The 27,602-nt window shown below is 31.4% G+C and overlaps 3 protein-coding genes across 14 annotated transcripts; 2 read left to right on the forward strand and 1 right to left on the reverse strand.

Moving 5' to 3' along the window:
- Window positions 1-2,674: 2,674 nt before the first annotated feature.
- Window positions 2,675-11,712, forward strand: LOC113853559 (auxilin-related protein 2-like). Of its 11 annotated transcripts, XR_003502640.1 has the most exons (11): window positions 2,696-3,541; window positions 4,612-4,656; window positions 5,960-7,607; window positions 7,942-8,065; window positions 8,163-8,260; window positions 8,465-8,530; window positions 8,737-8,826; window positions 9,388-9,564; window positions 10,783-10,847; window positions 11,321-11,399; window positions 11,487-11,590. XR_003502640.1 is itself a non-coding variant. In XM_027483987.1 (9 exons), exons 1-8 carry the CDS (start codon window positions 2,976-2,978, stop codon window positions 10,819-10,821), a joined length of 2,781 nt encoding a protein of 926 aa, XP_027339788.1. In that variant the 5' UTR covers window positions 2,691-2,975; the 3' UTR covers window positions 10,822-10,847; window positions 10,935-11,443. The 11 variants fall into 11 exon arrangements, 9 of the variants coding, with proteins under 9 accessions (XP_027339782.1, XP_027339788.1, XP_027339783.1 ...); XR_003502642.1 differs by lacking the exon at window positions 4,612-4,656 and having other exon boundaries at window positions 2,715-3,541; window positions 11,487-11,637; XM_027483987.1 differs by lacking the exons at window positions 4,612-4,656; window positions 11,487-11,590 and having other exon boundaries at window positions 2,691-3,541; window positions 7,969-8,065; window positions 10,935-11,443.
- A 1,222-nt stretch (window positions 11,713-12,934) lies between these two features.
- On the reverse strand, window positions 12,935-16,608 carry LOC113854495 (amino acid permease 4-like). The gene is made up of 6 exons (XM_027485506.1): window positions 16,308-16,608; window positions 15,697-15,930; window positions 14,868-14,961; window positions 14,293-14,507; window positions 13,945-14,084; window positions 12,935-13,823 (listed from the first exon to the last, which is right to left on the reverse strand). Exons 1-6 carry the CDS (start codon window positions 16,429-16,431, stop codon window positions 13,179-13,181), a joined length of 1,452 nt encoding a protein of 483 aa, XP_027341307.1. The 5' UTR covers window positions 16,432-16,608; the 3' UTR covers window positions 12,935-13,178.
- Window positions 16,609-23,566: 6,958 nt separating this feature from the next.
- On the forward strand, window positions 23,567-27,381 carry LOC113854973. 2 transcript variants are annotated; one of them, XM_027486353.1, is made up of 10 exons: window positions 23,567-24,016; window positions 24,123-24,220; window positions 24,312-24,357; window positions 24,943-25,025; window positions 25,115-25,179; window positions 25,895-25,956; window positions 26,300-26,359; window positions 26,563-26,595; window positions 26,884-26,949; window positions 27,033-27,381. In XM_027486353.1, exons 1-10 carry the CDS (start codon window positions 23,615-23,617, stop codon window positions 27,072-27,074), a joined length of 957 nt encoding a protein of 318 aa, XP_027342154.1. In that variant the 5' UTR covers window positions 23,567-23,614; the 3' UTR covers window positions 27,075-27,381. The 2 variants fall into 2 exon arrangements, with proteins under 2 accessions (XP_027342154.1, XP_027342155.1); XM_027486354.1 differs by having other exon boundaries at window positions 23,574-24,016; window positions 26,884-26,956; window positions 27,037-27,277.
- The last annotated feature ends 221 nt before the right edge of the window (window positions 27,382-27,602 follow it).

Genomic DNA, 27,602 nt, shown 5'->3' on the forward strand with positions numbered 1-27,602 from the left:
AGTACATGTTGTGCAGCAATGTCTTGTATCTTCATTCACTAATTTAATTATTAGATAATAAATTTATGACAAATTTTTATTAATTTTAATGCATTAATTAATTATTTCTTATAAAAAGCATTATTTATATTTCATGCATTTCAAGATAACCAATTAAATGCATTATATCATCTTATAATTTGTACTAAAGAAAAAGATGAGATTAAAAAGAAAATTCCGAAACGGACCCAAAAATGTGATATCCATGTAAGAATCACTCGTATTGATATCTAGTCGTTTGGCTGAAGACCTTAATGGTTGTGGAGGTGGTCGACACGTCTAAGTGTTGGTTTTGACAATCTGCTGTGGTGAATATATATATATATATACTTTTGAGCATTTAAAAATTTCTCATCTTTATGCCTTTAATCAAATTTCTTTGTCGATGCATATCTCATGCTCATAAGAAGGTAATCTTTGATATATTGAATAAGAAAATAATATTAATTATTTAATATTTGTACTCTAATTTTTTTAAATATTCAATTTAAACCATTTAGTTTAAAATTTTATCCAATAATTAAAAAAAATAATAGAAATATAAAAGTTTATTAATTTATATATATATATATATATATATATATATTATAGAAATCTTAATTTTGATATAAAAACTTAATTTAAACATTTTAAAAATTAGATAATTAAACATGAAATCAAAGTTGCATATAAATTAAAGTATAGAGAATAAAAATACAATTAAGTTAATTTATGTTTTATAAAATCTCAAAATATATGTATCACAAAATAACGTAGATGGATAAACATGCAAGGATTATACATGTAAATAATCTCACTCTAAAAATAAAACAATAGATTTCATACTTATAATAATAGTTTTATTTTATTTCATACTTTCTGTTTTATTTTTTATTAAATTACTAAAAGGATTAGTAATAAAGTACAGTATGATTAGTAGATAACTAAGTGTTGTTAAACGTGTTCCTAAAAATTTAATTATTAATTGTGTGTATAAAAAAGAACAACCAACACTATTTCAAGATTTTGACTTACTCTTGGGCGTTGCATCCATGGAAATCCATTCCTATATAGACTTTTCATACTTGTTTCAATTTTTTATGATTTTATTTTAATTTTTTAAGTAAATTTATATATTGCATATACTTAATTTTGTTGTCTTCATAATAAAATAATAAAGATAAGTCAAGTACACGTTCACAATTCATTGGACCAAAAAAATGGGTGCACCTGTTTAGAAAGAAAATCTACGTACGGCAAGACGCATAAAGATAGGACCATGTCAAATTGCATGGTACGGAGACACTGTTCAATAAAAAGTTACCTTGGGTTAGTGATCTTACTCAGATCATAATTTTTATTTACCTCATTTTATAAAATGATCGGTTGAAACTATAGTTACGTGATAGTTCTAAATCATTTAATAATTTATATTATTTAGTTCTATTTGACCACGTAGAAAATTGAGAGGATTATGACAAAAATGACACGGTCAATTCCCCACTCTCCTTTTAGACTAAGATTGTCTGATTCAACCATTCCACCTTGCCCCAAATTAAAATGGTGAAATCTTTCTTTCCATTTCAAATTATTGATATAATAATTTTTATAATATTATTTTTTATTATTTCATTTTATATCTTTCTTATTATAAAAATATATAAAAGTAATATTTTTTTAAAATTATAATTTTTTAAATTCCAGTTTGAGTTTAAACATTCATAAATACATTTTTTTATAAAAAATATATATAATTATTGTATTAAAATTATAAAAATATAATAAATACTTTTTTTAATAAAATTTTATTATTGTTAGCTGATTATTCTCAGTTCTTAACAAAACTCTAAAAAAAATATAAATTTTAATATTAATATTGTCAAATTAATTTTTTAATGACAACATAATACATGAACAAATGAGAACTCGAAAACCGTTTGTGTTAAAGTTAAATTGATCATTTTAAAACCAATAACATGTAATTTGGAATTTTTAAGAGAAAATGTAATTTGGACCCTCAATTAGTCATAATGTGATAATCTTTCCACAAAATTAGATACAAATGGTTTTGCTTCGAAATGCTCAAAAGGAAAATACTATAAAGACGGAGCAGAACCGTTATCTCAAAATAACGAGTCAATAATTTTATGTTTTTTTTTTTCATAAAATATTATTTTGTGAATTTTTTTAACCAGCAACAATTATGAATTGCAAACATAAATTAAATTTTGACTCTTTAAATCTAAAGATACCCGATAATTTTTATTAACATAATCAATAAAACTTGAACTTCCTAATTGGTTTTTTTCATAATTTACTTATTTTAATAATTTACAAATATAATATTGAATGAAAAATTAAATATATATTTTTAATTATGTTAGTAATATACATGTGAAAATAAAAATGAAGCCAAGTTGCACATGCAAATCCGAGACCTAACTCAATTGTAGTCACACATAATTTATATAAAAAAAATGGAGCTAAACATGAGAAATAAACAAAATTAACTCAAGGACATTTTTTTTTGGTATCCAAATTGACAAGTTAGAGCCAATGAATTAATACATGTAAGCGTGTATTTGATTAGTCATTTTAATTGGTTTTTAGAAGTGAGTTTATAGATTTAAAAGTAATAATATTAATATAATAGGGTAAGGGTAATAGGGATGCAAGAATGGATGAGTGAAGGGAAAAGGAATTTAAACAGGGTGGATGGGTCATGGGAAATTCTCCAAGAAGGCAAAAGGAGGGAGGAATCACAGGTCACACACCTTCCACTATTTCTCTTCCCTTCTCTTCTTCGTTCGTTCGTTCGTTCATTCTAACTCTTCTAACTCCAAACTTAATTAATAACCACACCGCACCTGCATGCTCTCTGCATCCTGCACCCGCACACACCAGATCCCTCCCTCCCTCCTCATTCCACTTCCCAATTTCATCGCCACCACCCAACCATGAACGATTTCGATGGCCTCTTCAACTCTTCCGATTTCGGTCTCAAACCTCAGCCACAGGGTAAATCCGCACCAATGGCTTCTGCACCCAAGGGATCTTCCAACTTCCATTCCGGATCGCGATCCGATTCCGTATTCGGATCCTCCGCTTCGGGCAACAACCAAAACGCCGCAGCCTTCGACGATCTTCTCGCCGGCGCTGGATCCGATACTCGCCGAGCCGGTTCCCCGTTCGATTTAGATTCCATGTATGGTCGGCCTTCTGCTGATTTTCCTTCCAGGTCCGCCAATTCGCCGGTGTACGACAAACCGGTCTACGATGACGACATTTTTGACGGCGTGCCAGGGTTGAAGAGCACGTCCAAGGTTAATTTCGATGATGTTTTTGTCTCCGCGACTTCGGAAAGTGGCAGCGGTGGTGCCGCTGCGTTTGATGATCTTCTTGGAGGGTTTGGTAAGGAATCGAAGAGTTCGGGTAAAAAGAGATCGGAGAAGGATGATAAAGGTGTTTCCGATTTTGATGATTTGCTTGCTGGATTCGGAAGCAGTAGGTCTTCTAGTGACAGGTATATTAACAGTTTTTTGTTTTGTTTTTTGGTGTCTGGGATTCTTTTGAATTTGAATTGTTTATTGTTTATTGTTTAGTAGTGACATTCATGGTTCTCAACTTTTGCTTAATGTGCAAGAAAGTATGTGGATGTGTTTATTGCTCTTTATCATATATGGTAGATTTAAACCAATTTGAGTTTTCATTCACGTTTTTAAATTGGAAAAATTGGTGAGAAATGATGAAAATGGCTATATTTTTAATTTTAAACCGGAACGGCTACAATTAGATTCAAATTCTACGGTTTTAAAATTTCATCTACTGTGAAGGAACTATTTTCTTTCACAGATATGCTGTAATGTTATATACTCTTAGTTACATTCTGCTTAGATGGAATAAAGCTTTTTAGAAATTACAAATGTTGATTAGTGATGAGCTCCTTTAGAGAGTCAGTTGATTTTAGAATAATCAATGGTGTACCGATTGTGTTTAAATTTATATGGTGAAGACAAATGATTGGCAATGATCTTCCTGAAATTTGAATTGTCTATGTGTCTATACAAGATCATGTACATCTAGAATTTCTCCCTGGTGATCTCCATGGCTATCTAATACTATACTTAGTCCCCCTGAATAGAAAAGTCCATCATCACTGTATACACAATACTGGACATGATGTCATGTTGGACCCTCTGATTTAATCCTCTAAAGAAATCAATGAATTGTTTAAATTTTGAACTTTCTGGTCCATCGACTCCATCTGAAATTGGTCTTTGCTGTTTGGAACTTGGAGGGAGCCATTCTAGAATAGACTATACGACTAACTCGAGGGTGCAAGTGGTGGTGGGGTTTTGGTGGGGGGATATGCTTTTACTCAAAATTGTTTTCCTCTAAGTATTTCATTTGTCAATGTATTGCAAACTGTAGTTGGAGTGAAGATTCATTGGATGTCACTTGTCACTTGTGCACGATCTTATGTTATTGTTCATGTGATATCAGTCTTTTAGGCAATCTATCTGGTAGATATTTAGGGGGCACAGCACAGTTTGAATGAAAAGATTTAGTGACTTCTGCTATACTTTTGTCCAGTTTCACAATTGAACAAGTGAAAAGAGTTTCAAAGGGACCAATGAGGTGACTTCTTTAATGGTTTTCTTCATTTTTTAATTGGGTCAACTTAAGTTACATGTGCACTTTGTAGTACGACAAGAATGTGGTTATTGCAATCAAATTTTGAACCTAAATTACTGAGAGTTTGAGAATTCCATGCACCTTAAAAAGATTTAGTTTTGCATTTTTATTTCTAGATCAAGGGTTATCCTTCAAATAGAAGTAACTTTTGAGGTTCCAGGTGATATTTTTCTTTTTCTGTTTCTACAAAGTGAATTCTTTGTTTTATCAGGTTGCTGATGTGTACCAGGTCTACCATGAAGAAAGAAAGTTTTTTTGTCCTGAGGATGCTTTGATCAAATCCATTATATTCTTATTCTTATTTTCCTTCTTGCTACTGCTACTACTACTTCTATTACTACAAAAGCCTTTTCCAACTATTATTATTATTATTATTATATGGATTTGATGTGGTAGAAGAAGAGTAGAGGATTGTTCCATTTCCAGGAACCAATATTACCTTGACCCTTTGGTCCTTGTAGAATTGGAGAGAAAAGAGGGGAAAAGGTATAAGACATGATTTGAATTTGCAAACACGTGATTATACGTGTATAAAACTAATTAGAGTAAAATGCAGAACAGAAACATATTTATAACCAATTTCTATTTATCTATTTTATTTAAGGACATAAGTGCACATAAACTAAATAATATCTGTTGTTCTTTCCATTCTTTAGAGGTCACTACTTTATCATTGTTGTTCTCTTTCCTTTCCTTTTAATTGTCCAAACAAACTCAATCATTTTGTAGCTGGAACTTGCATCTTGTTTTGTTGAGGATAAAATTCTACTTGTTTCATTATCTGGTTTGTAGTTTATATATATAATGTCCATTATTCTATAAACTTTGTAGTTTATATATATAATGTCCAGACAAATATGTTTTAAATAGCCGTGGTGAAGATGAATGCAAGTAACATGGATAGTGCAACTAGGAAAGCTCCAAGAGTGGAAATGAATGACAATAAGCTATAATCAAATATCACAGATGCATTTGCAATCTTTTTAAAAAGAAAATGTGTTAAGAGTTCTTTGTTCCTTTTTGTGAAATGCAGCCTAAATCTAATTCAAAATGTTTTCTGTGAACGTGGTGTCTTATATTTTCTGTGAATCTCTAATATCTACTCTCTACAGAAATGTATCTGTTGGCTAATTGGAATGGATAACTTGATAATTGTTTATACTCGTCTTGGATGAATTCATAGATATTGTTTATTTTTGTGAACAGTTGATGTATCATTTCCTTTTTCACATTTTGTTATTAACAGGCACAATCCGGATATCGGTTTGTCCTCAGAACCAACTGCCAGTGTGTCTAAAACGACCTCCACTGTGGCAGAAGACCCTTTCAAAGTATTTGAATCAGCTTCAGCCCCAGTGGATCCATCCCCAGGCCGCTTTACGGACCCTTTGGAAGAAATTAGTAAATTTAGTAGTTCTAGAAGCCCAAAAAATGATAGTTCTTCAACTTCAAATGGAACAGTATATGAAAATATTGATCCTTTTGATGGACTTGGAAAATCTGTTCCAGCACTCTCATCAGAGAGAAATAACAGGAAGGGTAGCAGTTCCCCAAGGTTAAATACAAGCACAAGTTGGACTAGAGATAAAGAACAAATTGATAAGTTGTCTGGGAGGAGTCCTGAGTGGCACTCACAAAACAAGATTCCTGTTGAAAATGATCAGGAGTTTCCACAGGCCCCATTTTACGTGCCTACATATTCATCTGATTCTAATAAACCAGTTGATCAAAGGTCTACTTCCCCTCCATATGATAATGTTGGTTTTGGACAAGCCAGTGTTCGGGTAGATATGTCTCCAAAATATGAAGAAAACTTGGAATCAAGTGATGATGTATGGCTGACGGTATCAGAGATTCCTCTTTTTACACAACCAACTACTGCTCCACCACCTTCAAGACCCCCTCCTCCGCGGCCAGTACATATTCCCAAGTCAGGAACAAGTTCACCAGCTTCTACCAATGCTAGAAACAAGGCTAATGAATTTTCTTCTTTTCCTAATTCCTCTCGATTCGCTCGTGATCCGAAGTCTGCTCCAGCTGCTACAGGACTACCACCATCTCAGTTTGATGAACTTGATGATTTTGCCATGGGCAGAAGTCGTGGTAATGATGATGAGAGTGGAAATGGTCTTGTGGATGAAGAATTAGAGATGAACTCAGCTGCTGCAGCAATGAAGGAGGCAATGGATAGAGCTGAAGCAAAATTTAGACATGCAAAGGAAGTTAGGGAGAGAGAGTATTCAAAATCTACTAGAAGCAAAGAAACCGTGCAAATGGAAAAAGATGAGAGAACCATGCTACAGGAGAGAGAAAAACATGAAAGGTTAGACCTTGAACGGAAGCAAAAGGAGAGGGAGGAACAGGAGCAAAGAAGACTCATGAAAGAAAGGGAGGAGAAAGAAAGAGAACAACAGCGACTGGAGAGGGAAAAGGCAAGACAGGCTGTAGAAAGAGCTACTAGAGAAGCACGTGAAAGAGCAGCTGTTGAAGCACGCCAAAGAGCTGAGAGGGCTGCTGTTGATAAAGCTAATGCTGAAGCTCGAGGGCGTGCTGAGAGGGCTGCAGTGCAAAGGGCACAAGCTGAAGCCCGAGAAAGGGCTGCTGCAGAAGCAAAGGAAAGAGCTGAAAAGGCTGCTGCTGAGGCCAAAGAGAGGGAAGCACGGGAAAGAGCTACAGTTGCAAGGGCTGAAGCAGAAGCACGAGTTAAAGCAGAACGTGCTGCTGTAGAAAGGGCTGCAGCTGAGGCCCGAGCAAGGGCTGCAGCTGAGGCCCAAGAAAGGGCTGCGGCTGCTGCAAGGATGAATCAGCAAAAGAATGAAAATGATCTTGAATCCTTCTTTGGCATGGGTGCACGAGCTAGCAGTGCTCCAAGGCCTCCTAGGGCTAACTCTACAGTGAGAACCTTTTTTTCAATCTCTAGTTCTATGCTAACATATAACAGCCAAAACTTGGCTTTGGTATTTGGTGTCTTCCCATCTTGCAAAACTAACCCTGTTAAGCAGAAGTTATAGTTAGTGGATAGTTATTTTATTCTTTCCTTTTTTATTCTAAATAAAAATGAATTTTTAAAATGACAAGTTGATATTTATGTACTTGTTTAAAAATTTAAGAAAATTTATTTTTCAAATAAAATTTTAAAAATGAAGATTGACATGCATGTTAACGGTAACACTAGAATAATTCTATCTGAAAATTGGTTGCTAATTTTCTGAACCTGAATGTTTTCAGGACTCACTATTTGACTCCCAATTTCAGTCAGATGTAACAAGGAAATCTACGGGTGCATCTGCAAGTATGAAGAAAGCATCATCATCCACCAATATTGTTGATGATCTTTCCTCAATTTTTGGAGGTAGATTTGCATTTCAACATATTTATTATTGATGTTATAATTGTTTGTGTCATTGCTTACCTGGCTCTTCCTAACCCTTCTCTTTTATGGTTTGAAGCTGCTCCATCATCGGGAGAGTTTCAGGAAGTTGAAGGAGAAAGTGAAGAAAGGCGACGAGCCAGGTTGGATCGCCACCAGAGGACTCGGGAACGTGCTGTATGTGTTAATGCATTACTGTATTTGTCTCCTTAATTTGATTTCTTCATTCTTTCTTGATGGTTAATAAACTAATAGATGAAAAAAATACCTTTTTTAACCAATTTGACATTAGATTTATGTGGAAGTGTAAAGTGTATCTATTAATACAGAATTGTTTCTACTTATTTGTCTTTGGTTATGACCCTTGACATTTTATACTAGGCAAAAGCATTGGCTGAGAAGAATCAGCGGGACTTACAAACTCAAAGAGAACAAGCTGAGAGACATGTAAGTAGTTTTTTTAATTCCCATTTTATTTGTAGGTGAAAGGTTTCTGTTCATATGCTTGGAACAGCTGCATCCACACAATCTATTTCCCTTTCATTGTTGTCCTAGCCAAAACTATTTTGCAAAATCCACTGATAAAAGCTTCCTGTTTTTATTGCAATATTCTTTATTTCTGTTATCTAATTTTGTCTCTGCATTGATTTCAGAGGCTTGCTGAAACACTGGATTTCGAAATTAAGCGCTGGGCTGCAGGAAAAGAGGGGAACTTACGAGCCTTGCTCTCCACCTTACAATATGTATGTACTTAGTACTGGAACTTCAAATAATCTCTCTGAAATATTCTGTCAAAGATCCATATAATGCCTGGAAATATAGAGGCATTAGTTCTCTTTATTTTTTCTTTTTATATTCTTGGTTCGAACTTTAATATATTGCATGGTGGAGTTTTTTGTTTTTGCATATATTTTCTCATCTATTTTGTCCGATCATCAGTTTACCACCCTAGGTTTAGAAGTGAATAGGTGTGCTGATTTTGACACTATAACACTGATTTGTATAGGTTTGAATTACTCTGCTTATTAAAATTCATATTATTGAAAGTAGCACTTCTAATAAGATATTTCGAAAGACATGACAAGTTTGATTTTGAAAACATTGCCGGGATGTACTCATAATTCAATTACTGTCAATCTAGAGAAAGTCTAAGCAACTTGTTTCCATAATTATTTATGCTCTGAAAATCCGTGCATTTAAATTTTGAATCAGTGAAAAGAGGCGCTTAATTTATGGCAATATTGTTTTTGTTACAGAATTTGTATCAATTATATTTACTTGTTTTCTTCACAAATGATGATCAGGTGCTGTGGCCTGAATGTGGTTGGCAGCCAGTTTCTTTGACTGAATTGATTACGGGTGCTGCTGTTAAAAAAGCCTACAGGAAAGCTACGTTGTGTATTCATCCTGATAAAGTGCAGCAGAAGGGTGCCACTCTACAGCAGAAATATGTTGCAGAGAAGGTGTTTGATCTACTCAAGGTATTTCTGGCTTTCTCATGTGACTTACATATGCTTTCTAATCAATGCTCTATGAAGATAGAATAATTTGTTTATATTAGCCAATGACATCAATGGGTTTCTGAATGTAGATTAAGCTAGCCTTATTTTTCTAAGCAAATTCTAGTGAATTTATCCTGTAGCACACTGGTAAAATTCTGTAGCACGTTGTATACTATCATTTATCCAGTTGTTTCACTAATAAGTAGCAGCTGGGTAGGTTCACAATGATCTACTACCTTTGTAGATGATCATTTTTTTCCTGTTGCTTGTTCTCACCTTGATTCTTGAACTCTGGTTCTGTCAGCAATGGTTTACTTGTTTCCTCATCTCCATCAATCTTTTTCCAGCTTAGAATCACTTTTCATATGTTATTGTTGAAAAGGGTAGTATATGTTAATAATGGTGGGTTTACCCTGAACCCATTGACTGAGTCCGTTGATCATGTATCTTAAGTTATTATCTGTTTTTGTAGAAATGTTTGCAAAACTTTCCCACTTTTGCCCTTTTTATATAGTGTTGGAAGGCATTCAACTTCTAACAGAGAGAATGATATAAATTTTATTTTATTTAAATGAACTGCTGCTAACACACTTTTAACATCACTTTTTTAGTAGCTTTATACGATTGGCTGTATTAGCAACCCAACAGTTGAACAAAGATTTACTATTTTAGAGAAGTGATATAAACCGTACACTATTCTTTTTGTGCTCTAAACCAACAAAAATTTACTGTTATGATTTATAAAACATTTGAGTGCCACCGTGCAGAATTTATCAAGCTACTGCATCATGTTGTGTGCTCAGTTTTTTCTTTTCTACATAGTTAGCCTTGAAGCGGTTAGATTACTAGTTGATGCCGATTATGGTATGTGGGTCAAGCAGGGTTTGATCTCATGATGCCTCTAGTGTGTAAATTTTAATTTAAAAAAGTGTTTAGGTTACGGTTAGTTATTTATAGTTTGTTGGTGTTCCCAATATATAAACCATCAGTTCATTATCCAAAGAAATAGGTAGTTGCAGATAGTGGTCAGTTATTTGCAGTTTCATTACTTAGATAATTTTCCCCCTCTTCTTTTGCATTAATATGTGTAAAAAGTGATTTGACATGAATGTGTTTGTGTCAAGACTCGTATGTTATATTGCTGAGTCCAGAATAAATGCCTCCATCTTTGGTTGAAAGTTTAATCATTCATTACAGGAAGCCTGGAATAAATTCAATTCTGAGGAGCTTTTCTAGACTTTGATGAATTTATCTCCTTCAAGGTAATTTGTTCAACGGTTCTGTTCAGAGGGGACCACAACCCTGTTTCTTCAGCTACCTCCCTAATTGCATATTTGTTTTGATTGAAGTTATAATGCATCGATGGTGAAATATTGCTCCCTGGCGTCTCGAGTTTTTAGTGTAATTGATGTTCTTCCAGAGGGTTGTTGGGTTTCTAGAAATGTTTTATTAATGTAGCATGTTTCGTTGATGTAAAATATCTTTTTGTGCTATCAATTTTATTATTCATCATCCCTGTCTAGTGAGGGTTCATGAGCAATCCTTTTTTTCGGGTTCAACAGAGGATCCACCCCCAAGTGGGTCCTGGGAAGCCCTCCTTTTATTGTTACCTGTGATATAGTACAATTTCTTGAATACATATACGATCTTGGAGATTGACACCAAAAGCTGCGATTTATACATGGATCATCGCACAAGCTTCTTCATTTTATACATTTAAGTTGTTTGTCAACAGCGGTGTTCGGTTGAGCATGTTCAACTATTTTGTTTGATGCTGGGACAACAGAGTCGTAGGCTTCTGATGAAAATCTTTTGTACGTTTTTCATTTGGTCTGGAAAAGTTCTGTACATTTTTTTTACGTTGATAAGTTGTGTGTATTCAACTTGATTTCTATGTACAGATTTCGTCCTCCATGATGAAAGGGTTACGAGTGGTGTAAATAAGCCAGATCAAATTATGCACGAACAGTTTCGACTTGAAGCGTGTAATATATATTGTAGTTTGACTCATTTAGTTTAAGTGAGGTGAATATAAAGATTAAGTTCGATTTTATTAAAAAAAATGATGTTTGAGTAGTTTCATCCTCTTGTCAAATTTATCTTTGAAATATCTCGATCAATTCTTTTTGAAGTATTATTAAATTTATTTAATATTTAATAAATATATTCGTACAAAATGAGTAAGTATAAATAGACAGTAGAAAGTTTCTTTATACACTAATCACATACGTAGTAGCAAATAATAAATAAAATAATACCTTTTGGTAAAATTAAAATTTAATAAATAATTATAAAATATAGATTTTTGTATCTATGTCTTTTCTCATCTAAAATTATAATGTTGTCATTGAGTATATTTACGTAGACACAAACACACGTTATTCAAAAGCTTTATATTTATAAAATTTGATTTTCATTCATTCATATAATTGAATTTGAGTTTAAATTGAAATGTTTATTTAGTTTAATAAATTTATATTATTGAATATTTAATAAATCAAATTTAAGTAGTTTACGAATAACTTTGTTATTATAGGTATAGTTATGAGTTCCTCGTTTGGTTAACCACGCATTTTGCAGAATATGGTTTGAGCCCCATATTTATAAGTTCAAGAATTGATTCTATAAGTTTTCTTAGGCCTGTTTATTGTCAAGTTGTAACGGAGGCTGGTCTACAGCAAAATAATTCGCTCTCAATAAATGCACTAGGAAAAGCTTAACACCTCCGTTATCATTGTACCAAAAGGTAATACGAGCGATTTTATAATTGTATATTTGGTCTGTTTAGTTTGAATTGTATGTAATTTTGGTCTCATAAGAATTTTTGAAGTTAAAGTAAATTTTATTGATTTAATTATTGAATCATACAAACAAGAATTATATATACAGACACACACACCATTCTATCATTCATCTTATTTACCATTTCTTGCCCTTCTCTTTCTATCTCTCTTAAATTGAAAAAAATTATATTTTTTTTGTAAGAGTGTTATTAATCTACAATTAATAATATTCTAATGATCATTGTATAAATTTTGAATAATTTTGGTGATGATAAAAATTTGCTTACATTTACATTAAAATAGAATATAATAACTTATTAATTACATAGATTTATAAAAATTTATTCTTTGCAACAAGGTGTGTAGTTTATCTAGCTCTACACCTAATGACAGTAGATCCCGTCTTCTATGTGTTCCTTTCTTGTAATTTAGTAAATGACGTAGACGCTTGTTTGATATGGTTGTAGACGCAGTGCTTCCATTTTTTGGATTGTGGTCTCAAGTAAGTAAATTTCTACTAGAAATAAGTTGCAATTGAAACTTGAAAATAGCTTGTCGAATTCTAAACCTCAAATAAGCAAACATGCTGAGGATGGCATATATATATATATATATATTGCTCATTTGGACATACTCCATTAAATGATTTAAGAAAACTGCTACCCTTGATTTTTTCAAACAAGGAGTGGCTTATAGTAATCCAAATGATCTATACATACTCTATAAGATAAATGGTACACACAAACCAAAACCATAGCCATCATGCCATTGGAATCTCTTACATCTGCAAGGAGGCAACTAAAATAAAGCTTAATAGTTTGATTGGAATGGTTTATACTTCTTTAGGTCAAGCATGACACCTGCCACTGAACCCACAGCAGCAACAACGGATACTAAAAGGCAAGCCATACTAAATATTTGGAGGCAAATCCATTTGTTGCTCCATTTTGAGATCTTCTTCTGTGAAATATACATCTCCAAGGGAAAGTAAACAGTTAAGGGCCAAAATCCCAATGCTCCAATCACTCCCACAATGTCATTGAAGAATGGAAGCAACATTGATATGACAGTTGTTAGGATAACAAACATTGTCCTCCAAACTAATCTAAATAAGTTTAGTTTGTATGGGGTGAAACCTGGAATTGGAATCTTGAACTCCTTGTCAATGTTTGACCATCTTTGTTTCACCCCTTGCTCCACAAAGGCAAAGATGGGTTGGGAAAACACTTGGTATGCTCCCACAAGGTGAATCACTATAGCAACATTTGCAATGTCTATAAGCCAATAAGGGTTATAGAAACCAAACCCAGTGAGCAAATTCCCAGGTGCTGCATCCCCAAAAGCAGCATAGCCCATGCAGCCACAAAGCATATAAAATGTTGTGGTCACTACTATGCTTATCAGTGTGGCTTTCTTCATTGTTTTTGCTTCAGATGGTGGAGATTTTATGGTGTCCTAAAGTAACAAAGAACCATATATATTAGACATTGGCTAGCTTATTATATGATAAGTTATATATTCATTTTAGAATTTGATTGATTCTTAGTTTTTGAAGAACAAGGTGTATTGTATATACCTGAATTTCAATGAGAACCGCTGCATATGAATAGGCGAAGGCTATGTCACCAAGAGCTTGGGAACTTCTCCATATTTTTTGGGTCTGTGACACAGGTCCAATGCTGATTCCTGTGAGGCTACCCTTGAAAGTACCATTTTCTGTTCATGAACCAACAAAATTTCAGCCTATTTGTTACTAGAAGTCCATGTTTAGTAATAGATAAATTAGAGAGATAATGTTTTTTTAAAATATATCATAAAATTAGTAAAGATAAACAACTACTGTTTTAAAATAATTCAAATCAAACACGCACGAAGAAATCTTATATTAAAGGAAGTTAAAAGTAGAGAACATATTGAATATAACCTGCAACTTTGGCAATTCCAAGAGCGAGACCAATTATGGAATAGGTGAAAGACATTATTGCAGCAACTATTGAAAGCCACCATATTTGATCAAAATCGGGAATTTGAGAAAGGAAAAATTCGGTTATGCCAAAAATGATCATGTATTGGTTGCTTGACATGTGACATGGGTTTTTGCCTCCAGATTTATGGAAACAATTAGACCTTTTGATTGCCCTGACAACCAAAATCAATGAAATTGAAACAAACTCATCAATAATCATCAAACTACATTATACTATTTCTATCAATCAGTTCAAAGAAATTAAAGAAGGTAACGGCACAATCCACTATCAAGCCACATGCTAGAAATTACTATTACATGTTCTTCGAACAGTCAATATTGGAACATGCCCCATTTTTTTTTTTTTTAACTAATGTAATTTTGAAGTAACTTCAAATTTGATCAAAATATAAGTGTGTAGAAAGTAAGATAAGCTGAATTGTAATTAAATGATAAAAATAATATTGTCGTAAAATGATGTGTGTCAGCGATGAGTAATATTATTCAATTATAAAGTGTAAATCTGAACTCACATCATGCTAATAGATGCCGCAATTGTGTATCCTATTACAATTCCCAATAGATTCAGGTACTGAAATATGCCGCACAACGTAACGTTGACTCCACCTACAAAATACATTATATTGCGTGTTAGTCTGCGTGTGTGTGTGTATATATATATATATATATACACATACAATATTAGGTGTCAATTTCTTTTTATGTTTAAGTAGTAGAACTGTGTAACTATTGACACGTTAAATTATTCTACATGAACCTCCCAATTCTAAGGAGCATCATATTCATAGCCATTAAATGAGCCTGACCAAATCAAACTAGCTAAAAAGTTAAATTCATTTAAAATTATTATGATTGAATAAGAATATTTGTATTGAAATAAAACTAGGAACAGTTACCCATTCTCTTTAGGGAAAAAGAATCATCAATTGAAAACGCTCGTGGGAAAAAATTTAATAGGACCACTGATACACGTGGCAGAGTATTAGAAAGATTTATTACTGAAAAGAATACGTAGTTGGGGAATAAAAACTCGTGTTTCGTAGGGAAATTCCATTTCTTTTAGCAGGAATATTAAAAAGTATAAATTATACTAAATTTAAGATAACTAGTTGGACGTGGACAAGACCATGTGCATGAGTTGAATCGCCATTGACCACTTTAGTAGTAATGCATCTCTTAGATCTCAGTGATTCATAATGACCTTATCATAATTAGTATGATCAAATTAACACACAGTTACTTATGTTTTACAACACAAACATGATCAAGTGTACTAAGTAGCATGATGGGTTATTTATTGTGAAAATTAAGAATAAATGAAAGCATTAATTTAAATGTTACCAAGAATGGAGCGAACTGCTTGCATGTAAGTGTAGTTTCTCTTGCCAGAATTGGGGTCGCCGGCACGATAACATTCAGCAAGCAATGATGAAGTATAGAAAGTAACCAAAGAGAATAAGATCATAACAGCAGGACCTGCAATCCAACCTAGCTGAGCTATGGCCCATGCCAAAGACAGCACCCCTGATCCTATCACAGCTGTTATTATGTGAGAGCTTGCAGTCCAAATTGTTCCTGATAGAGAAATAAAGTCAGTCAAATTTTTTCATAAATTAAAATTAATTTTTGTAAATTTTTAGAGAAGTAAATATAGTGAATTTTATAAGAGTTTACTAGTAAGTTAATTTTAACTTATACAAAAATATTTTATATTTTTTTATAAATATTTTTTGAAAGGATAATCTAAATTGACTGGTATATGATTTTGTTAGTATAAATACAATAGATGACAAATTTGAAATATTTTACTTTTAAGACAATAAATAACTAAGAAGATTTATATATTGTACTCTATATACTACGTATGAAAGAGAGGTGTATTATTATTCTGTAACATTGTAATGTGTAATTGTAAAAGTGAAAGTGAAAAGGCTGAAATGAATTTAGTGTACCAGTTCGTTTGAGACGGCCATCATCATCATAGCACTTTGAGGCACGCTGCGGGTGGGAAGGGGCATCATCTATGGACCCATCAAAGTCAAAAGCATGATGATTTGTGGCTTCGTTTGCAGGCATCTTTAGGGGAAATATTGAAACAGCAGGGCAAATATATATGTGTGAGAAACTGTTGATGATGATTTATTGTCTTTGTTTATAGCACTGAAGGGCTCAGAAATCACTCACAGGCTACAAAACACAACACTCAAAGAAAGAGAGCTAGGTTGGTATAACTACTTGGTCCAGGTATGTTATGGGATGCTATGAAGAGGAATGGGGTATTTATAGGAGGTTTTGATTTTAAGGAAACTAATATGGCTAATGAAATGAATCTTCCAAAGTTGAAAGGGACTGAAATGCTAAGATTTGAAATTATCTTTTTTTAATTTAATATTTGAAATTTAGGATTTTTTTATAATATTATTATTTAAGAATAATTAATGGAAAAAGTGAATAATTATACTTAAAATAAATAAGTTGATTATATATTTTTATTAAAAAATTGAGTTTAATTTGAAACTTATTTTAAAGGATGGGATATGTTTAAGTTTTATAAAGAGTGTTATGCTAAAAGTTAGTTCACAAAATAAAAATTGTTAAAATTTAACAAAAAAGTATCTTGTGATATTCTTAATATATTTTAACAAATTTTAAAGAACTTGATTATATTACTTTAATTTTTTTAAAAATAAATTTCTTCATAATTTGTATATATAGCCATGTGAATGTATTGCAGGAATCTAAAAATGTGGTCATATGGCACATATTCTGGTTTCAAGCATCTCATCAAGAACAGATCGGAGACACTCGCAGAATTCGGCTTCTATCAATAATCAATTGCAGAAATCAAGAACATTACGCAAATGCATACAGATGAGTAAGCATTTGTTTTGGGAATCGTATATCAATGCAACTATGCAAGTATGAAAATGAGAGTGAGTGAGTGAATTGACAGCCTATATAATTGGAATAAAATACAAACGTTAAAATAGTATTAATATTTATTTTAGTTTTTAATACTATTAATAATTGTAAATTGTCGTAACTAAAAATATTGATTATTTTAAAAAGTCATATATAAGATATTTTCAATAATTTAACAGTATTACAATTTTTATACTAACAATATATTAAAATTAAATTCGTTAAACAATACTATAATATTTTATAATAAATGTGTTTCAAATTCTTATATTTTTGGAAAATTTTAATTTTAGTTTTTAATTTTTTAAAATTCACTATTTTTAGTTTGTTTCATTCCCATGATACAACCAAAAAAATTGATATGTTACATGCACTCCTAAATTTTTTATTAATGAGTAAATAAGCATGACTTGGACATCCTCTCAAGTGGAATCATATGTGCGAGGACAAATTTATGGAAGCATTTGATGTCATTTTCATATATTTATTGTTTATATATATATATATATATATATATATATTTACATAAAACACTTTTATTATAAATATGGTACTTAAAAATAATAATAGACACACACAAAATTTGCACTAACTAGTAGGTTTTTACAAAACTTTGTTAAGGTTTATAAAAAGAGTAACTAAATTAAGTTTTATTTATTTGAATTAAAATATTTTATATGCATAACTAAATTTAAATTAGTGGTAAAAAAGCTCACTTAAAGATAACTAACTTTTGACAGAGATATATGGCAGGCTCTGCAATTTTCTAGTAAATTAAGCTTATAAATAACTCAGAGAAGTTACTAACAGTTGTGATCTTAGTTTTCTGAAAATACATAAATAAAAAGTAGACATTTGTATTCTCTCCAACCTGCAAAGCTCTCCTCCGTCCTTATATTGTTATTAGATAAGCATAAGAATCTATTCCACTTCCTCCTACTTCCAACCTTTGATCTGTCATCTGTATCTCCTCCCATTATATGTAAAAGCTAAATTGCAAGAACAAAACACCACATCCTATTCCTTTTTTTTCCAGCTTTTGAAGGAAGAAAGGTTATTGGTTATGATATTTTTGTTGTATTCACTTTTTGGGAACATTGTACCTTGATTTGAAGTCCCTATTGATATGAGGATCATATAATACGTAATTTTTGTAGTAAAAAATTGCATGTAAAAAATGTCTGCATGCGTCTCAGCAGAATTTAAAAGCTTTCAAAACTTAATTGAATCTCTCAAAAGCTAAAGAGAAATTCAATTTTTACAAGAAGTTTATACATTTTTTAATATTAAGAAAAAGATAGATATAAAAAAAATATATGAAATACAATAAATAATGTTACCAAAAAAAAAAAGACAAAGAGAGAAAATGATTAAAAGGTGTTGCAAAATGTGTATACAAAAAATAATATTACTTATTTATAAATGTATATAGATAAAAGAAAAAAACCTGAATTACCTTCCCTCTGCGTTATCGTACCAGAATGCATGATGTATTTTTTTATTTTTTTTATTTTTTTAGTGAAGTTTTCTAATCTCTCATATATTTCGTAATTATTATGTTAAATATTTCTCTTTATTTCTAAAACTTATAATATATCTTTATGTGAAATTGGCAAAAATGCCTTATCATGACATATTTCGATTCATTATACAAAATTTCCTCTATTTTCTTTTCAGATGCTATATATACAAATTTTCTTATATTTTATAAATGCATATATATATATATATATAATATCTTCTAAACTAAATATATTAAAAATTTAGTTTGAAGATATTTTAAAATAATATTACAGTAATCTGAGAGAATAAACAACAAAATAAATTATAGTTTCACATCTCTCAAATAAATAGAAGCATCTAAAATTGATGAACTTAAATTTTCAATAAAACATTATCACATGATTTGTTGTCAGTGTTCCTACTAATACCATGAATAAAAAATAATTTATTATGATGAAATAAATGATAAATTAACAAAACTAAATAAAGTTTAAATTTCTTAAGGCATAAATCCTGATAAAAATAATTTTAAGAATAATAATAATAAATTATTATGAAAATAATAAGTGTTTTACTTTTTCAATATTTTTCAAAAACGTAATATTTAATAGAATGATATTATTATTATTATTATTATTTGGGTAAATTATTCTTTAAGTGTATGAATTACATGAAATTTTAAAAGTTTGTAAGTAAGTTTTTAAACTTTAAAATTTTTTAATTGGTTTTATGACCACATTTTATTAGAATTCTATTAAGTATAAGAACTCAACTAAACTTTTTAAAATAATTTCAAGATTTATTGAATAATTAATTAAAATTGTAGCTTGATCCTTGAATTATGCAAAATTTTTAATTAAGTTTTTATATTTAATAAAAGTCTAATGGAGAGACTCAATTAAAGATAATTAAAAAAAATAAGTATACAAATATAATTGTTAAAATAAAGAAAAGTATTCATTTTAAATAATTTGAAACCTAAAAATTAATTTAACTTTATTATTATTAGCAGATAAAGAGAGCTAAGGAGTGAAGAAGAATGCACTCTTATTCGTCTGTTGACCATATTTTGAATATCCTTAAAAATTATCCGACTAATCATTCTAGATTTACTTTAAAAAGAAAAAGAAAAACTACACTTTATAAACAAGTGCAACTTATTGAAGGCCTTAAGCAAGAATAAGGTTAGGTTAGCAGTACCTAAGGATATATTCCATGACGTAATAATGACAGGAATCTAAGTTATAAAGAAAACAATGCACAATATATAAGGTGGGGGGAACTCTGTTAACATCGAACCCAAAAGACGTGTGTAAAATAACTGCTCTCTATATGGTCCTCAACAAAATTCCTCTATTGTGCCAAGAAAATTTTAGTTGAAGCTCTTTTGGAGAATCAGACCCAGATTTTGCACTTGATTTTTTTTATAGAATGTGACCGTGCGTGTTCAAAATGTTCATCATTGATGATATTATTGTACCTGAAATGAGTGAAAGGAATATATATGGAGCTGCTGAAAGTGGGTTTTCAAGTCTTTGACCCCCAAATTGGATAGTGGTGGGTCATCAAATTCTTAAGTATTAGGCTAAACGTCCACTCTGTCTACTGCACTTTGGTTAGTTTACAAAATAATAGTTCATTTTTGAAAAAAAAAATGATCATTATAATTTTTTAAAATAAATTCAATTAATCAAATACACTGGGAAATTGATTAGATGATTCTGGACCATATAATATGATGAACAAGATATAAAGCTGGGAATTCCCATTCGACACGTACTCGTGTTAACTTATCAATCTTCTGGACACTGAAGTTGAGTTCTAGACACTAGTCATGGGCACTAAATAGCTAGAGCCACAACTCAAAAGATCACATGCAGGGTTTTCAAATATTTTTCACCTCTAGATGTTGGTCCTCCAAACACTAAAGTATGCTCAATAATACAAATACAAAAGGGTGAATATAAAAAAGTAATTAATACAGATCGTGCCGTATATTAACTGGCCATTTAAGAGAATATATAAAGATGATCAAAGATTTGGTTATTAAACATTGTATTGGACTCAATCGCCTTCGTAGAGATTTCAAATTATAGCTATGATATCTGTAAAGAACAACATGCACATATAGAAGCTCAAGTGGTAAAGAGCGTGGCACTAGGATATAGTCATCCATGCAATGGCTATCTTAGTTTCTTTTTGGCGTATCGCTTTTTAAGTGATTCTTTGTAGTTGTTTTTCCCCTCATGTAAAGCGTTAATCTGATAAAATTAATATATAATATGATGCATAGTTGGAACAACAAGTTGTAAAAATCGTGCACGTAAGAAAAGTGTTCCAAAAGAAAGTGCCACTGGATATTGATTCTTCGTTGAATTCGTCAACTAAGTAATCTTATTGGTTCAATTTGGTTAACTCACTCAACTGGCTATTTTCTTCCACTACCTTTTCGGATGTCTATATCTTATCAACGTATCATTGTTAATGTGTAACTACATTCCAATCTAGAAGCCTTTGGATGATTAGTACAAATCAAAAGTTTTTTGAGGTAAAAATTAATTTATACACATTAGTTTATTAAGTGATGTTTTTTTTAAAGTTGATATTTATGAATTGATTTTAATTTATAAGATAAATTAAATATATTTTGTTTTTTGATAAATATTTAGTGAAAAATTAAATCCAATTGGACCTATATGGATTATTTCCTTGAAGGCACGTGGATGTGGAATGATCATTTCCCCACACTCCATGTTGGAGATCTTTCAACTACAAGTATCATGTAAGGAAGTGGTGACTTTATCAGAACACACCACCAAAACGGTGACACCTTTTAGTTTTGCATGCCTTGTGGTTTTATATTCAAATGCTTATCGATCTAACTAGCCACCCACCTCATCATGTTGCTGGGTTTCAATGAGCCTGAAGAATGGAGAGGCACAAAAAAGTGAGCATTATCTCTCTATATAATATCCAACACTTGGAAATAATTTAACAACAAAATCCACATATATATAGAACTTTCGTGTAGTTCAGTCCTCCACCAATTTGATCCTCGTTTTATTCATATTGTGTTGGCATTTTCTTTATTTCTTTTTCTTTTCTTTCGGGGTTGGTACCTACTATAAACAATTTGCAAACCTCGACAATATAATTCTTGCTTTCCACAATGTTAAGAAAATAATTATAGTTGGTGGCCCGTTTTAGTTTTTATTGATGTAGCTAGGTGTATTGTTTATGCATTAAATATATTTAAGATGAGAAACGAAGAGTAGTAGTTTAAGTGACTTATATATTATTTATTTTAGAATGGAATCTTCATTATGTAGGTTATTTATTTTATCATCTTATTATTAGTTTTAGAAGAAGAAATGAAAATTTTATTTATTTAATTCAAAGTCTTCGGTTCATTTTTTAAAGTTTTAAAGTTAATTGTAATGGTTCAAAACCAGAGTGTTTAAAAGTTTATTTTTTTTTAAAATAAACGATAGTTAATTTTTAAAAGTGGGCAAAAATATTCCGTAACTTAAACGTGTTTTTTAAAGAAAATATTCTTTAACAATTTTTTTTGTAATAATAATGATAAAATTTATCAAGAGTGCAATTGATTTCATATTTCACCCATTATTATTATTATTAGAATGTGTTTGGGAATACTTAAATTTTTTAGAAAGATCTAGAACCACTATTCATATATTTTTGGAGATTGCTATAAAATCAGTAATTTATAATTTTTTATAAAAGAAACAAATTGTTATAGATAAATATTTTTGTAGTTTATTATTAAAAATTATCAGTTTATTTTCAACTAAAATTTATTTTTTATTTACAACTAGCTTAAATGCTCACCTCTTGTTTTGGTAAAAAATGCTCACCTAATTATTGGTAGATGCCGATCAAAGAAGCCATTTTCACATTTTCTTTTCTCGGGCAATTGAAGAAATGAGACCCAAAGGCCCAAACGCTAAGCTTATTTTTTAAAAAAAGGTTGAGTGGGGAATTGGACAAAGCATTCTCCCAAACACTGAGTCTTTAGTTTTGACCCAAAGAAAACACACTCCAGTTTGAGTGGGTTCAATAAACCTTATGAACTTCACCAGCACAAAAAAGATAGCCCATACAAACCCAGCCCACATTGAGAGAGCGAAATAAGACCCAAGAATTCGGTAAGTTTTTCTTCTATTATATATAACATTTGTTCAAAATTTTAATTAATTTATTTCTACTATAGTAAAGAAGGAGTTTGAAAAAAATAAAAAAATGATTCATTATTTTTATAACGTTTTAGCTTGATTTTAATAAATTATAACTATTTTTTGTATAATTTATTAAAAAAAAAAACACTATGATCAAATTAATGTTAAATTCTATTTATATTAAACATTTATTGATTAAGTTACTCATCCAAACAAACTAAAACCGTTAGTTGTCAAGTTTATAGTTTTGAAAATAAAAAAAAATAATAACATTTTTTAATAATAAAATTAAAAATTTTATTAATATTAATTTTTATAGCTGCGTTTAAGTATTTACATATAAATTTTTTAATAAAAAATATATAGTTATTATATTAAAATTATAAAATTATAATAAATATTTTTTAATAAAATTTTATTATTATTAACTATTTATTAAAATTGAAATTAATAAAATTTTAAAATTAAATATCTAACAAAAATAATTACGTGACGAATGGCGTGGGATTTAGAGCAGGAGAATATAACAGCCGTTGATTTGAAATAATAAATCGAAAGCGATAAATGAAATAATAGTAATAAAAAAAAAAGTGACAGTGTGAGCGGAGTGCAGAGTGAGGGAAAGAGAGAAGAGAGAAATGGCGGTATCGTGGTGTCATTCCTCAACCTTCAACTTGAAGTCTCTCAGCACAATCCTCAAATTCAATTTTCCCTCATCATTCTCAGTTTCCTTTCCAATCCCTAATTCCAATTCCTCTTTTACTACTCTGTCCTGCCGTGCCACCAATTCCCAAACGGGCCCTGTCAAGCCCAAAAAGAAGAAGAAGAAGAAGAAGAGTGCCGTTGTAGATGATGATTCCCTATCTATGAATCCCAACGACTTCGAAATTTTGAACGATTTTACCCTCCGTAATGACGTTGACTCTTCCAATTCTTCAATCCCTTACCCTTCTATGCCGTTGCCCGAACCTCCCGCTGGATTCGTTTTAGACGATAACGGGAAGGTTCTCCACGCTTCCACGGATCGACTTGTCACTGTTGTGAGTTCTGTTTTTCTTTTAATTATTATATGTCGTATTCACATTTCACGATTATGCAGCAATTGCGGTTTCTTAATCCTACAAAATCTGAATACGTTGTTAACAGGTTGATCCTGCCAATAACCTTCCGTTGGAGTGTGTGATAAGGAGAATGTTCAAAAGTTCCGATAGGGATGAATGTGTCTTGCTCTGCCCTGTTGACACGTAAGTATAAAAATGATTTTATTGTCCTTTCGTTTTATTATTTCTTTAATGTGGTGTGGACTGTGGAGTGTAATTTTTATTTATACTGCAGGCCTATTCAAATATTGAAGAGCACAAAAGTTGATGGGTGGTCTGCTGTAAGTTTCTGTTTCGCATTCTAAGTTTTGATTCGTCTGTATATTTATAGGATGTTACTGTTCATTAGGCGATGATACCTCAAATTTTGACTTAGGGGTAATGTTTCGCAATGCATTTAATAATGCTTTTGAAATTAGGATCCATGCTTTCTTTTGATGAAGATAACGTCTTTTACTCTCACTTATATATTATGCTACAAGTACTTTTTATAAGAAACAAAAATAAAAGACTAAATTACCATGACTAAAGAAAGTAATTAAGACAATTATATTTTTTATAAATATAAATTTTATTTTAAGAATATCTATAATATTAAATAATATAGTTAGTAATTTATATATTTAATAATATTATTTATTTCTTATAAAAAGTACTAGAGATAGTATATCACAAGACACTGCATAATTTGAAAAGAAGAAATAAAGTGAAAACAAGGTGACATTTTTGTTTTTATTAGTAAAAATAGAAAAATGTAATACGAAATGTTTTCTCTAACCAAATGGACCCTGCATATTTCCTCTTCTGTACTTTTATCCTTTGGTGAGTCTTCCCGCTCAATTTTATATTTTCCTTCTGTGTTTTAGATCAGTGATGAGGAAGTTGAATCTATGCTGCCTGCTGCAGCTTATGCACTTGCCAAGATACACATGCATCTTGTTTATAGTGGGTATGTTGGTGATTCCGAGTTATCTAGAAAGATATGAAATTAACTTTGTTGTTTGATCATGGCAAACTATTTCTGTATCTCCATATCAGGTACTGTTATACAGCACGCGGTGGTTTTTGCTACACAGAAGAAGACATATTTGACTTTCACACAGGCAAGGATTTCTTTGCTTGCCCTTTCACTGAAGTACTAATGTTTCATGTTTCTGTCATTGGAATATAAACAAAATGAGGTTTATATTCAGTGTATTACAGGATCATTTCTAGTTCAAAATGTGGCTGTTAATGCATTTCAGATTCCATAGTTTGAGTAGTTATTTACATCATGTTTGGACATTATTGTTTACTTATATTTGCTAAAAGCTTGTCAAGTTTTTGGATACTACCTGTTTTGAGTTTAATTTTGCTGAATCTGCTGCTTAATCTTTTCCCCTTTTCAAAGCCAACTTTCTGTGGTAAATATAGCTTTCTCTCTGTTCTATTTCGTTCGTCACCTCTCCTGTGATTTCTAATTACATTTCTTTTCCTGATGACTCTTTTGGTGATGATATGTTTATCTCTTTTGTCTTTATATTCTTGTGAGATTTGATTAGTTGTCGCTTATACACCATCTCTTCTGGGTTATTTACTTTATATTGTATGCATATGGATGCAAATGTGATAGGCCCATAGTGCATGTATATAGCAGAAAAGGTTAATCTGTGGGCAGCAACTATCAATTCATTGCCCAATTTTGTCTCTACACAATAGTATCGGGGATAATGATAAACTCATTGTATTTGGGAATCATTGCTAAAGTGGTAATATACTATGCAACTATTTGAATTTTATGCCCTAGAAATAATGCAGGATGTTTTTACCATTTTGCAGATGATGGCAAAGGAGTGGATGGCTTGCCTACTGAAGGTGTAGAAATTACATCTTTCAATCTGGTAATTATATTTGTTGTTATTTTTTTTTTGTTTCCCACGATGGAAATGGAGAAAAAAAAGCAATGATTATATTGCTTCTTGACTGAAATTGAACAGAACAACGAGAAAAATCTCCTCCTAGGGTTTCCTCCACAAATATTGAATTTACTTTCTCACATCTATATTGTGTTTACACCATGAAGAAGCATGCTTTATTTGTTAGACATTTTTTGTTCAGTTGTCCTTATCCAATATGCAGAACTTAGATTCTTGCTAAAAGGAACCTCTGGCCTGTTGTGAATCTCCGTAGAACTATGGACGTTAAAGATTTATCGTGTTCTAATGTGTAGCCCTTTTGTTGCAGGAAGGTGCCCGCTACATGATTTATACACCATCTGATCCACTTCTTTTTGTTGCTGTGAAGGTGAGCTTCCATTTCTACAAGCTTCTTAGAACTAACTATTGCCATTTGAGAACAATGGCCGAATTCCATATTATCTTGAGCCACTTCTCTCTCCGAAATGCAGTTATAGTTGACTGGAAACTTCTCAGTAAAGTTCTTTTACTGAGTTTATATAATTGGCATAAAATACATGAAGGAATTTATTGTGTCCTTTCTGTGTGCAGGGTGAGAACGGGAAGTTGTTCATTGCTGATGATGTAAGTAGGCAATGACTAATTCACCGCATAAGATGTTCAAAAGTTGCAATCTTATATTCTACATATTGCATGGTTTATCGTTTTCATTATTTTTAATACAAATCGTTAAGCATAGAAAATAATAAAAAAAATGACATCTTTATTATTAAAAGTAAAAGAAGAAACGAAAACAGAAAAAAAAATCAAGGTAAACAGGCTGTAGATTTTGCCTGCCTTAATATTTTCTGGTTGTAACATCCATTCTTATAAATCTCATTCTCACTATCAACTTTGGTTGCTTGTGAACAGGACCTGCTTGATGATCCTGCTGTTGTTGACGCCATAGATGAGGAAACCGAATTTAATGCCTTAGTGGTACGTGGTTACATTCTTCCTAGCTGACATTCCTTTTTAATTTTGACCCAATTCATTTTTTTATTGTTTGTGCTGTCCCGCAGGAAGAAGCTGCACTTATTGACGCACTGATGGATGAAAGATAACCTATAAAATAGTACCCTTTTTTCAGTAAAATTGTACCGTTGCTGTAACTCTAGAATTTGTCATCTTTTCTTTTGGTCCTCTGGAATGCCACGTCCTGGCCTTCAGCAGATATCTGGGGATGTTGGATAGAATGGCCCATTTGCCCCTTTTTGTGTATATGATCAATTTTGTTAAGCGTGGAAATAAGATAGAGCCCTCCTTTGCGCCAAATATATATAATCTTTTCAATATAAAGGGTGGGGGATCAATTTTTCTTGTTCGCTGTTTGTGTTGGACTTGTCTCTAGTTATCTAATTAGCCTGCAGCCACAGACTGTTTCAATATCTAAGGCACACAGATAATGTAGGGCCTTTACAATGCTTAAACTATGTAAGGAAAGTAAACGAACGTTTGCAGCCTAAATTTAAATTAAGAGAAAAAAAAGTGCTAGTACTAAAACGCTGGCATAGTATAGCCTTTGTCAACTTGGAAACATAACAGAGGAAACAGTTGGCTAGCATCTGTCAACTTCTAAAACACTTGCTTAG

The sequence above is a fragment of the Abrus precatorius genome, unplaced genomic scaffold (genome assembly GCF_003935025.1).
Source record: "Abrus precatorius isolate BTA unplaced genomic scaffold, Abrus_2018 Scaffold11, whole genome shotgun sequence".
In the NCBI taxonomy this organism is placed as follows: Eukaryota; Viridiplantae; Streptophyta; class Magnoliopsida; order Fabales; family Fabaceae; genus Abrus; species Abrus precatorius.